Source organism: Camelina sativa, chromosome 8, assembly GCF_000633955.1.
Source record: "Camelina sativa cultivar DH55 chromosome 8, Cs, whole genome shotgun sequence".
Classification (NCBI taxonomy): domain Eukaryota; kingdom Viridiplantae; phylum Streptophyta; class Magnoliopsida; order Brassicales; family Brassicaceae; genus Camelina; species Camelina sativa.
This window is the reverse complement of record NC_025692.1, coordinates 13,356,104-13,369,248: the sequence shown is the minus strand read 5'-3', so window position 1 is coordinate 13,369,248 and position 13,145 is coordinate 13,356,104. Positions and strand designations below refer to the sequence as shown.

Sequence of the window (13,145 nt, the reverse complement as noted above, 5' to 3'; positions counted from 1 at the left end):
CAAGTCCTTACTTTTAGTTTGAGGATGAACTAGATCGATGCATGGTGATAAGCATAGAAAAATATTTGTAAGTATGTTGATTGATCTTATCACCATTAAACTATCTTTAAGGACTATAGCTTGAATCCTTCGCTTAGCTCATAAGGTTATGAGTCCCATTTTTAACCTCTTCCTCCTACTTCCTTGCTAGAGGACTATTGATAACTCTCTAATTTACATGTTTTTAGCTCATAAGGTTATGAGTCTCATTGATAACTCTCTAATTTACATGTTTTAAGCATCCTTTTTATCCATATTTTGCATTGTTTTTACCCTAACCTTAGGATTTTCAGGTCATTAACTGTAGGAATTCGCATTTAGTCCATTTAGGGTGTTGCATTCTTGCATTTGCATATTTTGGATGAAAACAGGTGCTTTAGAGCCTAAAATGGGAAGAAACAAGGTCAAATCCGATTACCCCATCCTTAGGAGCTTTCACATTTTGATTGTTTACATTTTCATTCATAACTCGATCACTTACCCGAACAGGTACACGATCACCTGCTTCGAGTACACCTTCGATCTGTTCATACTCATCTTGTTTACTCGATCACCCCACCCGATCTTGTACTCGAATGCTTGCATCGAGTGCTTAGGTCGTGTGGTTCTTGTTTATTTGCTTTCTTTTGTTTATTTTAGGATTGTTAGATCAAACCATTGATTGCTTGGCTTGACTTGCATAGTTCTGATCATATCTCATCTGCTAGCATAACAACCATTTGGATTGATAACCCTTTGTACTTGGCTCAATCTGATGGCCACTACAATGAGGAGTACGATTGCACTGTGCGATCTATTGGAGAGGATGATGCAAAGTACAAGAGAGACATGAAAGCCCTCAATGAAAAATTGGATAAGCTCCTCAGCCAGCAGCAGCATGTACATGCCATCTCAGAGGAAGAGTAATTTCTGCAACAAGATGGGGAGAATGCTCAGCTAGAGGATGTGAACTACATCAACAACCAAGGAGGTTTCAACAAAGGGTTCAACAACTACAAACCAAACCAGAACCTGTCATACCGTAACCCCAATGTTGCTAATCCTCAAAACCAAGTCTACCCATCCATAGTCCAAGGGAACCAAGGCCAGCAAAAGCCTTTTGTTCAATACAATCAAGGCTATGCTCCTAAGCAGTAGTATTATGGACATTACAATCACCCAATTGCACTACCTGGTTTCCAACAACAGGAAGGTCCGCAAAACCTATCTCAAGAAGCTGATTTACGCGGACTGATTTAGCAGATGATACAAAGTAAAGCCTCAGCTGCAATGGACAATGCCAAACGATTCGCGGAGATGAGCAACAAGATCGATTCTGGATATTGACCTAACTGCCAAGTATGACTCTCTCGACACTAAGCTGAGATACCTAGAAGGCCACCACAACACCCAACCACCTCCGAAAATAAACCAGCTTCCAGGTAAAGCTGTTCAAACCCCAAAAGATTATGCCACTGCCCAAGCCATCTTTCTTGATGATGATTTTGAGGACAACCTCACTGAGGACAGCGATGTTCAAGATGGGGAGGATATGGATCACTATGGGATGAATGAGTATCATTACTACATATCTGAGTATGAACTCGAGCCTTCACCCGAGGAGACTGATCTAGTTGATGATCGAGCACTTGTTCGAGAATCACAAATCGATGAACCAGCCGAGGCTGAACTAGATAACATACCCGATGATGGTGATCGGATGATCCATCAGGTATACGTTCAGATGACAGATCAACCTCAACTACCTACGGCTGAGGAAGGGGAATTAGAGGAAAGGTTCAGAGCTACTCTTGACATCCAGTTAGAGGCGCTTGCAGAGCGTATGTCCAAGCGAAAAGCCCCACACGAACGTCGAGACGAAATCATCAAGGAGACAGCTCAGCTGGAGATTGAGGTTAAGGAAGCTGTCAAAGATATTGGTAATGCAATTCTGAGGATTGAAGTGTGTTTAGATCCTGAAATGCGAATTGAGAAAAAATTGGAGGATCCCAGCTCTTTTACATTGCCATGTTCAATAGGACTTCGGATTTTTGACAACTGTTTGTGCGATTTGGGAGCTTCAATCAGCATCATGCCACTATCAGTTGCCAACAAGATGGGTTTTAGCAGTTTTAAACCGAGTAGTCTGTATTTGGTTCTAGCTGATAGAACAATGAGACACCCCATTGGTATTCTGTAAAAATTGCCTCTCAGGATTGGAAGAGTGGAAGTTCCTACTGATTTCATGATCCTCGATATGGATAAGGAACCAGACGATCCGCTGATCCTACGAAGACCATTCTTGGCAACTGTAGGAGCACTGATTAATGTGAAGCAAGGGAAGATCATAATTGAGCAGAGCACTTCAAAACAGAATTTGGCATCAAGAAAGGAATTAAAAGGCCAACCATTGATGGTCAAGTCTTTCCCACCAAGACAAAGCAAAGAAGATTCAAGCACCACAAAAAAGTCGATACTACATTTGCTGTGGAACCTGGACAAGACCTGGAAAATCCATTAAATCAGCCAGCTACAGTGGAGAGGATTCCAGAACCTCTCCCTCCTAAAACCCGTGCTTAAAGAGCATGAAGAGTCAACCTTAGTTACTTAAAACAAGCTCACTTGGGAGGAAGTCCCAAAGGTATTGATATGCTCAAATTAAACCCTAGAGCTACTCTCTCAAATTCAGAGGTCACTGTAATACTTAGGGGTCAAATTCCACAAGAACTCTAGACTACACAATAAATTATAAAGTTTTATGATTACGCTAAACAAGTTTATTTAAATAAGAAAAGCAATGCAAAATATTAAAAAAAACTGTTGTAAATTCAAGGAATTAAAAAGTTAGGTCTAGGGAATTTCTCAGGCAATTACAAAATATTAAATCAATCAATAAATTAGGATTCAAACAATTCAAAATCAGATCTAGAACTCTAAACTCTTCTGTAAAATAAATCAGTTCTCACTGCAAATATTATATAAATTTAAAACTAGAAAATCCAAATCTCTTTGTAAAATTCTAGATTAAAAATCAGCGTTGAAAACAGGTTTAGATTGTTCACAAAATTACTAAATCAAATCTCATTGCAAGAAGTAACTTTGCTCATCAAAAGGTTTTATCAGGAAAATCAATTATATTCTCATATCAATTTATCCTATGTTATTAATTCTAGATGCCCAATCAAAGATTAATATGAAGATCTAGAAAGATAATGAATCCTAAGTAAACAGATCTAATAAATCATAAAATCCCTGTGAAAAACCCTGAACCTAACAAGCAAACTACTCAGACATATTCAATGAAGAACAAAACATAATTCTGAATAATAAGCAATTGAAATTAAAAGAGTAAGAAGAGGGAGTTCAAGAATTCTTCTCTCAAAGATCTCTCTCCCAAAAGCTCTCAAAATCTCACAGGGTTCCATAAAGTAAAATTTTCTAGAAAATAACTTAAGGGTTTCTAAAACCTAAAAATACTATATATATGTCCTAAAAACGTCCAGGGGCTTATGTTGCAATTGTGGAAAACTTTGGGCAAAATTGTAAAAGTTCCAATTTTGAAGACTTGTGTGTCGGATTGTCTTGGTGTCGACCGATGCTCCTTCGGTGTCGGTCGATACTGGTAGATACCCGTGTTCTCTCTCCCGACCCAGTAGCAGTTGTGAAACTGACTTTCTTTGTGGTGTGGTGAAAGAAAGATGTATGGAATGATGATGTATGGAATGAATAGAAGTCAGGGTGTTTCAATTCCCCTTATGCAGTTGCAGTATAAGAGGTGTCAATCCTATCTGAGTGATTGTGAACAATTAAGATGTGCATATGAGTCTAAGTCAAGCCAATTGTAAAGATTGTTTGTCACTAACAATCCTAAAATGAGATATGAAATGCAGAAAGTAAAAACAACTAGAACAAGATACTAAATGCAAACAGAACAGACAAATTAAAGCTATAATGAAACTAGAACAGAGATAGACACTATGCTAATGAACTAATGCAAGACAAGTAATGAACAGGAAACTACGTGAATGCAATGGAAATGAAACAGGAATGAAACAAGACAATCACAAATCAAAAACACAAGTTCTGGGGATGAACTCGAGCAGCACTCGACCGAGTGTAGGTCGAGTACGTGGTCGAGCTAGACTTAAACGTGAAAACAGAGCAACACAAGAAAAACAGAGCAATGCTAAAACTAATCAAACAACAAGCAAGCAATGATATTTAGACTAAGATTTCAATAAACAAAGAAGGCCTTGAGGAGGGATTCATGGGCTGAGCTAATCATTGTGGTTATCTAACTTGGTCAACAAATCTCAAGCAAACATTGAGCTGATCTCTAGACATACTATTCTAAGACATGTTTAATCCACTCTCATGGCAAGAAACAATCAAACCTATGCATTTCTAGACTTGTTCTCACAAAGAAAAGAATCTACACAAGCAGGCATTAAGCAATACATCTCAAACCAAACAAGACTTCTAATCTCTTAGCAAGCCTAATGGTAAGCTCTAGATCTAGCCTTATCTATGCTCCTTAGACATTGGTGTGATGCTAAGATGCTTGAAATCAAACCCTACCTTCTCAGATATAGGATCAGCATTAAGATCATCTAGCCTAGAAGAGATCTACAACAATCAAGCTTGACCAAATCAAACAAACCACAAGATCAACCCAGCCTAACCCATCCTCAAGGTCCTAAACAAACTACTCACAAGAACACATGGTGAAATATGTCAAAAACCCAGAAAATAATGAAACTTGCATCATTAGAAAGATGAAACAGAGATCTACAATATTGATGAAGGAATAAAACTCGAAATCTTAATACTTTGAAAGTTATGAAACAAACAAAATATAAGAATCTAGTCTTTCTCTCTCAAACAAGTACAAAATCTAAAAAAAAAAAAAAGTGCAAAAGGAATAATATCTAAAAAAGGTAAAAACTAGGTTTTAGACTCTCTAAAAAGCTGGATTCTTTTTTTGGCTGCAAGTACAAGGGCCTTATATAGGAGGTGAGGTGGAAGCCCTAAAAATACAAAAAGTCAAAGTAGTCAACGGCTCGGTCAACTCGACCAGTGCTCGGTCGAGTGGCTGGTCGAGCTGGCTTCTCTCGTGCACTCTCCACTCGGTCGAGTCCTCCTCAGCACACGGTCGAGTGGTGGTCGAGTGGTGCGGTCGAGTTGGACTCCGGACCTTGATTCTACAGCCTTAACTCTCTTGTTTTCTCCTCAGGATTGCTTCACTTCTCCTCAGCATTGCTTCCATGCTCCTTAAGCTCCAAAATCACCTGTTTATGCATGAAAAGATGCAAATGCAATGCAACTATACTCTAATGCATGATTAGTCCTAAAGCTACACAATAATGGCCTAAATGGATAGCAAAAGATGCAAAAGTTGTGAATAAACTAAGGGAAAACAAGGTAAAATATATGAACATCAAGTTGCAATCCGCCGATCTCCTCGACGTAGGGACCTGTCTACGTCCGAGCGAACCGTTACTGACCTGATGCAAGTCGATTCAGATGCAGAAGCTCCCTCCACTTGTGTGAAACCTTGTGTCTTTTGAAAGCTCCCTCCACTTGTGTGAAACTTGCTTGAACATTGCATCATCTCTATATTATTGGACTTAACCTGAACTTAAATTTCCTTGCTTATGGAATTTGAATACTTGCTCATGGTAACTCTAAGCTTGGGTTAACACTCCATTTTTATCAATCTTTTCGTTTAACCCGATTCGTTTTTCTCTACCCTTGAACCCAAACCTTTCTTTCAAACGTTGTTGTGAATTGTTGAGTTAGGCCTTTTCATGGTGCTATAGGTTGTTAAACCTTGAGAGTGTTGAGAACGACAAAGAACTGGCTCTTGTTTTAGCTAAGTTTAGAATCATTTGGACTAGCTAATAAAGGTTTAGAATCATTTGGACTAGAATCATTTGGACTAGCTAGTTTAGAATCATTTGAATCATTTGAATCGTCGCAACGTTTAGTTTATCCTGCCATAAAGGCTTCTCGTGAACTTATGTACCTGGCAACCATGCCTTTCCCGGCTCCTACCTGCTGCAACTCCCATTCCCGGGACTCAAGCACCACCGGCCGCACAATCCTGGCACAGCAGCCACACATTCATGACCGCTCTGGTCATAAAACCCTGTTGACCCACTGGTCAACACATCCAAAACCCGATATTAAACCACCATCAATCTCTCGAGGACTACATTCAGTCGTTATGTTTATACTCACGTCCTAGGCATTGCTTTCTCCCAACTCTTCCACCCTTAGGTCGCAACCTTCGAGCCATACCGATCTCACTCTCAGACCACCGTCTTCGAGTTATACCGTCTCACTCTTGGACCATAATCCTCAAGATCTCGGTATCAGGGGAACTACTCATCCCCTTAGGGGAACATCATCCCCTCTGCCACTCTTGGAGCCCTCAGCCCTTTGAGCTATCGGTATTCAGGGGAATCGCCCTCCCCTCAGGAGCAACAATCCTTAACGACTATAAACATCGCCCGACCAAAAGTACCTCCTGTGGTCCGAGTAAAAAAACCAATGTTACACCTGCCCACTCAACTTCTAATATCCAACTGGATTAACCACCAAGCAGAAAAATATCTGCTCCAACTGCATATATCCACCTATCCGCCTCAATTAGGCTTGATACCTCTCGAGAAGAATCTCGCACCAGTCATCTACAACTGCTCCATCCTCCTAACCTAAGATGGAAAGTCCTCAACATTCGCAGCCCTCGGCTGCACCCCGCCACATGCGGCACAACTGGAGCCTGCACTGGTACCCCTCTCGGTAACCGCTCCAACATCACGTCAAGAGATCCGCCAAGCGATCATCTCGACCCTGGGCTTCACTTGCTGCAACCCCACACCTGGGTTCCCAGCACATCCGGCACGCTCACCAGCTAACTTCCTCTGGTCCCTCCTTATACGCTTGCGACCCTCCGACGTACCTCTTCGTGGAAACTCTGGACCACACACTCGCTGGCTTCGGGACCCGCCCGACAATGACCACGACCACGTCTCGTCCACGACCAACAACTCAAACACCTTTAACCACTGCACTTCCAAGAACAGAGGCTAACACGCAATCTTAACATAACACAAAACACAAAAACCAAAACTCACCGTGGAATTACATTGTAGGCTCGAAGAGGATGTTCTAGGACTCCATGCCACACACAATTGATTAACTCACATAATCAATCAAGACATGCAATCCCAAACATCTACAACACAAAGCCTAGTGAACCCAAACCTAGAACCGTAAGGGCTCTGATACTAAACTGAAACGACCCGACCCATCTTTTTTTTAATAGATAATAATAATAATAATAATAATCTACAACTAGTGGTCCCATATCTACTAGCCACCTAACCACAAACACATTCAACAGCGGATAACAATACCAATAAAACCAATAATCCAATAACCAAATAATATCCAATAATAAATAACCAATATCCAAAACATAACCATTCCAATATCAAACAACAGGAAACAAGGAACCAACAACCTAGCTAGTTCTAAAGACCCAACTCTAGCAACCTAACAATGCTAGACAACATCCAATCGAGTCCCTAGAACATCCTCCTCTTCATTGCCTTGATTCCACGATCACACTTTGCCTTTACCTGCACCGCAAGCACAAATTGAGATGCATCGGCATTTGATAAACACTCAGTGAGGCAATCCTCCTATCTACTGGTCTATACAACAACAATAAAACAAACCAGGAACATGCACAAAGCGACCCGACACAATCCGGTTACTTTCACAAAGGGTGTCGACCGATACCCGAAGGTGTCGACCAACACTGGACATCTAAGTGTCGACCAACACCACTTGGGTGTCGACCGACACCTGCTCGGCACTCCCAAAACCCTAATGGTGTCAACCGACACCTCCACATGGTGTCAACTGACACTTGCTAAGTAACCGTGCCGTCCTATATTGTGTCGGTCGACACCACTGCCGAGCAGTGATTTCCTTCGAACAGAACCTGCGAATCTCGCCTCCAAACTTCTCCTTTTCGTTCCACACGATCCCAGGAACAAATACAAGCCTCTGGAGCTACGAAAAACTCACAAACAACCAAAAGAAACAACCAAACAATATACAATATCACAAAAACAGAGATCTTAGCTTAGATGAGCCATGGTCATGCACTCACCTCTCTGCAGGAAGATTCTGACCAATAATGAATGAATCTCACACTCCCAGCAAGCTTCCCACACATTCCTAGCCTTGAATCCTCACTCCCACAACAAGATCTCACCCACAAAGCCTTGAAATCTCACAATCTCTCTCTAGAACCTCAAGAACAATTTTCTCTCTTTGTTTTCTCTAAAAACGGCGAGAAAAACACCAAAACACGACCTAGGTTGTTTTTCCCACTTAATAGTCCGGTTTTGTGGTTTTCCCTAAACCAAACCGACCAAAATCGACGATTAAATCAATCTGATTGAACCAGATAACATTGGTGTCGACCGACACCACCATAGTTTTAGGTATGTTTTTGTTATTTTTATTTTATCATTATTATTGATGGTTTTAGGTTTTTGTTTCAAGGAGGATGCATATAGAGATATATCAAACTCAATTTGATTGAACTTAGCCTAGTTCATACTCGATGTCAAGCAACCAAAGGAAGTACAAATGGTTAGTCACCACATTTTCATACAACAGCAGAACTCTAGACAATTTTGGGTAACCATAAACGTCTAAAAGTCGACAACATGATTCCATCAAGGTGACATTGTTCTTAAACCCTACACTTTTCCTTATGATTTTTAATCCTCAACTCTTTCTTCTTTCCCACCGAGGACGGTGTGATTTAAGTCTGGAGGGAAGGATGTTACATCCTATACTAAGGCTAGTTTCTATTTTGTTGACTTGAGACCTTTTTCACTTTTACATCATAATTTTGACGTTTTTATCGAGTCACATTTTTTTATTGAGTCAAAACTAGTAGGGGATTATGATCTTATTCTAACGGTTTATTTGATTTGGATTAACACTCTTATGACTCTTGATTATGCTTGAAAACAGAACCGAAGTTTGGAAAGACTGTGAGCCGACTCAACAATCCCCAAAGTCCCTATTCGATGGATATTCAGATGATCTAACATTGTCTCTAAATTTTATATGACCTAAACCGGACTTAATTATCAAGCCCTGGGAATTGGTGTACATTGGACTAGATCTCTACATTCAAGCCACACAAGAAATTGCACTTCTTCAAAAGTATGTTCCCCTATCTCTTCCCTTCAACACTCTAAAAAAAGAGAGAAGCAAAAAAAAAAATTAAGAAAAAAAAAATAAGGATGTAGGTAGCAAAGAAGTGAACCAAGGGATGTTGCGTAAACCCGNTGTACTTCTCAATTAATATAGTAGGATAATTATTTTACGTATATATATATATATATATATATATATATATAAATAAAAAATAAATAAAAAAATAAAAAAGAGAAAAAGAGCAAGGGATCTATAAAAAAAATGATACCATAGAAAATTAGGGAGAAATAGATTCCTTGGAAGTGATAAAAGGGAGAGGAAAGGAATCATACGAAGAAAGTCTTGGCTTGAAGAGAGTCAACAAGCCATTGATCGATTTTCCCTTGGTAAGATTTCACTTTTTATAATTGCTTTAATTTATGTAAAGAGATGACAACGGAGATTTTGAAGACTCTAAAGAATTGTGGGATCAAGGAGCGTTGATGATTCTCATGGTGGATTACAAATGGAAGTTCCTAATGTCAAGGCAAAGAAGAGTGCAAAGAAGATATCCCCAAAGATAAGTGAATTCTCATTATTTTCAAAACCTCTTTTCCATGATTTAGTTTGATTATTTGCTTGAGGACAAGCAAAGTCTAAGTCTGGGGGAGTTGATAACATCATTATTTTACCCATTTTAGCTATAGTATTAGTATGCATTTAGTAATAGTTTGACATGATTTCAAGACGTTAATGTCTATTATCAAGTATTTTAGGTTTCAAGAAGGTTTTACAGGTTTTATAGCAAAAAGGACCAAAAGACAAGGAAAATACGTTTCAGGAAAGATTCAGAGCTTTACAGTACGGGCAATGTTTGAAGAACTTCTACACTTCACATTTCAACGTACTTGGTGTCTATGGAAATCTGGAAGAGTCATCTGTTACCTCGAAGTAGAATCAAGTCAATCTATTCATTCATCCAGAAGTTATGCCCAATTTATCGAGACGTGTTACAAAACGACGTAAGGAGAACCAATCAGCCAATTGGACTTTTAATGAAGGCCTGACCAGCGACCACCACAGCGGCCCAGTCCAAACCTTCACCAAGTTCTAGAACATTCCTACGCCGCCCCTTGTCCTGAACTCAAGAATAAAAGACGTTTCTACCCTTACAAAACCCTAAACCTAGACAAAACTCTATAACACTACAAGAAAACAGTCGATTTGAGACGGAAATCTGCGACGGCATTACGCCCTCGCAAATTTGCAACGGCTTTGCGATTAATTTGCTAGAAACACGAGGGTACTTGCAATTCCTTCGCAAAATTTGTGACGGCAATATCCCTCGCAAATTTGCGAGGGAGTTAATACAGTTTTACGACTTCGCGAATATTCCTCGCAAAAACCTCGCACCTCCCTCGCAATATTGCGACAGATTAGCGATGACGTATTCCGTAGAAAATTTGCGAGGTAGTTGCAAGGGATGATGATGTCGGCAGCCACGTTTTCCCCGAATGTAACTGTTTTGTCGGCAAAACAGTAAAAGCCTTGCAAATCCCTTGCAAGAAAATAAAATTTTTAAATATCCCTCGCAAATCCCTTGCAAATTTTCTTGAAAATCCATAGCAATTATTTTTAGTAAGCCTATAAATAGCAAGTTCATGATCCATGGAAACCACAACACAAAACACTTGCAACAAAAACACTTTTACTACCAAAAAATATCTTGTGAAAGAAAAAAAGGCTGCAAAAAAAAAGGCCTAAAAACTTTTAAATTCCATAATAATGTTTGGAGGCGGGCATCATGAGATATACACAATGCGACAGTGGATGTACAATCATAAAGATCCGGAGACCGGTGATGTGACGAGAGAGTTTTGCGCTTTCATGGGCATCATGTACCAGGCGACAAATTGAGACTTTGCTCGTGAAAACGGTACAATATTTTGTCCATGTCCTAAGTGCTGCAACGATAAATATTTGGAATATAATCTAGTGAAGAAGCATCTTTATAATAGAGGATTTATGCCAAATTACTATGTATGGTTTCGTCATGGAGAGGGTTGTAGCAGTAACGTTGGAAGTAGTAGTATGAATTATGCTGTTGATCAACCTAGTAATTATGGGCATCAAGAATCTGATCAATTTGGTTTTTATGGGTATAATGAGGAAAATAGATTTCATGATATGGTTAATGATGCATTTCATGAAACTACTGCTGCATTTGCTGAGAATAATAAGGAAGAACCCAACGTAGATGCACAACGTTTTAATGCTATATTAGATGCTGCAAATCAACCTATCTATGATGGATGTAGAGAAGGGCATTCTAAGTTATCATTGGCATCTAGGATGATGACAATGAAAGCTGATAATAACTTAAGTGAGAATTGCATGGATTCTTGGGCTGAACTCATTAAAGAGTATTTGCCAGCTGATAATGTATCGGCTGAGAACTACTATGAAATACAGATGTTGGTTGCGAGTCTTGGATTACCATCTGAAATTATTGATGTGTGCGTTGACTATGGCAGGAATGTCGGTTTTACGGGAAGCCGAGATATCAGCCTACTCAAGGAAGGACGCGAGTGCCATATAAACATATGTGGTACTTTTCTGTTGCTGATAGATTGAAACGCCTATACCAATCAAAACGGACTGCAGCGGCAATGAGATGGCATGCAGAACATTCTACTGAAGAAGGAAAAATTACACACCCATCTGATGCGAAGGCGTGGAAACATTTTCAATCGGTATATCCTGACTTTGCTCAAGAGTGTAGGAATGTTTATCTTGGGTTGTGTACAGATGGTTTTAGTCCATTTAGTATGTCAGGGAGGCAGTATTCTTTATGGCCTGTTATATTGACGCCATACAATCTTCCTCCAGATATGTGAATGCAAAACAAATTTCTGTTCTTGAGTATTTTGGTACCAGGTCCAAAGCAGCTGAAGCAAGCTCTAGATATCTTCTTGCAACCTCTGATTCATGAGCTGAAGCATCTGTGGTATGAAGGTGTTCAGACGTTCAATTCGTCGCGAAAACAGAATTTCAATATGCAGGCAGCGCTAATGTGGACGATTAGTGACTTCCCTGCGTACGGAATGTTATCTGGGTGGACAACACACAGAAGATTATCATGTCCTTATTGTATGGATCGTACCGAGGCATTTCAATTAAAGTATGGGCGAAAACCTTGGTTGTTTGATTGTCATCGTCGGTTTCTTCCCTTGCATCATCCGTACCGGAAGATCAAGAAGTTGTTTAGAAAGAATAAAGTTGTATATGTTTCTCCACCAACTTATGTCTCTGGAAATGATTTGTTTGAGCAGATTGATTACTATGGCGCTCAAGAAACATGTAAATGTGGGGGTAACTATCACACACCAGCAAACATGCCAGAAGGATATGGAGCTGATCACAATTGGCACAAGAAGAGTATTTTTTGGGAGCTTCCATATTGGAAAGATCTTCTATTGCGGCACAACCTTGACATGATGTACATCGAGAACAAACTTTTTCGATAATTTCATTGTTACGCTTCTGAATGTGCAGGGTATTACAAAAGATAGTAGGAAATCTAGGTTGGATTTGGCGGAAATATGTGCAATGATCGATATACATATTACAAGAGATGGGAAATTATCAGTACCCCAATTTTGATTGTCAGCAGAGGCTAAGAACTTGTTGTTCGAGTGGGTTAAATCTGAAGTGAAGTTTCCAGATGGATTTGTCTCAAAATTTTCAAGATGTGAGGAGCAAGGCCAAAAAATTTCAGGTATGAAGAGCCACGATTGTCATGTCTTCATGCAACGGCTACTACCATTTGTATTTCTTGAGCTCTTCCCAACACATGTTCATGTAGCTATTGCAGGTATATAAGTATATAATGATAT

The 13,145-nt window shown here is 39.7% G+C and overlaps 1 protein-coding gene across 1 annotated transcript; it reads left to right on the top strand.

Annotated features, from left to right (window-relative positions):
• On the top strand, positions 11,437-12,776 carry LOC104709502. The gene is made up of 2 exons (XM_010426103.1): positions 11,437-11,857; positions 12,187-12,776. The coding sequence occupies exons 1-2, from the start codon at positions 11,437-11,439 to the stop codon at positions 12,774-12,776; spliced, it is 1,011 nt and encodes a 336-aa protein (XP_010424405.1).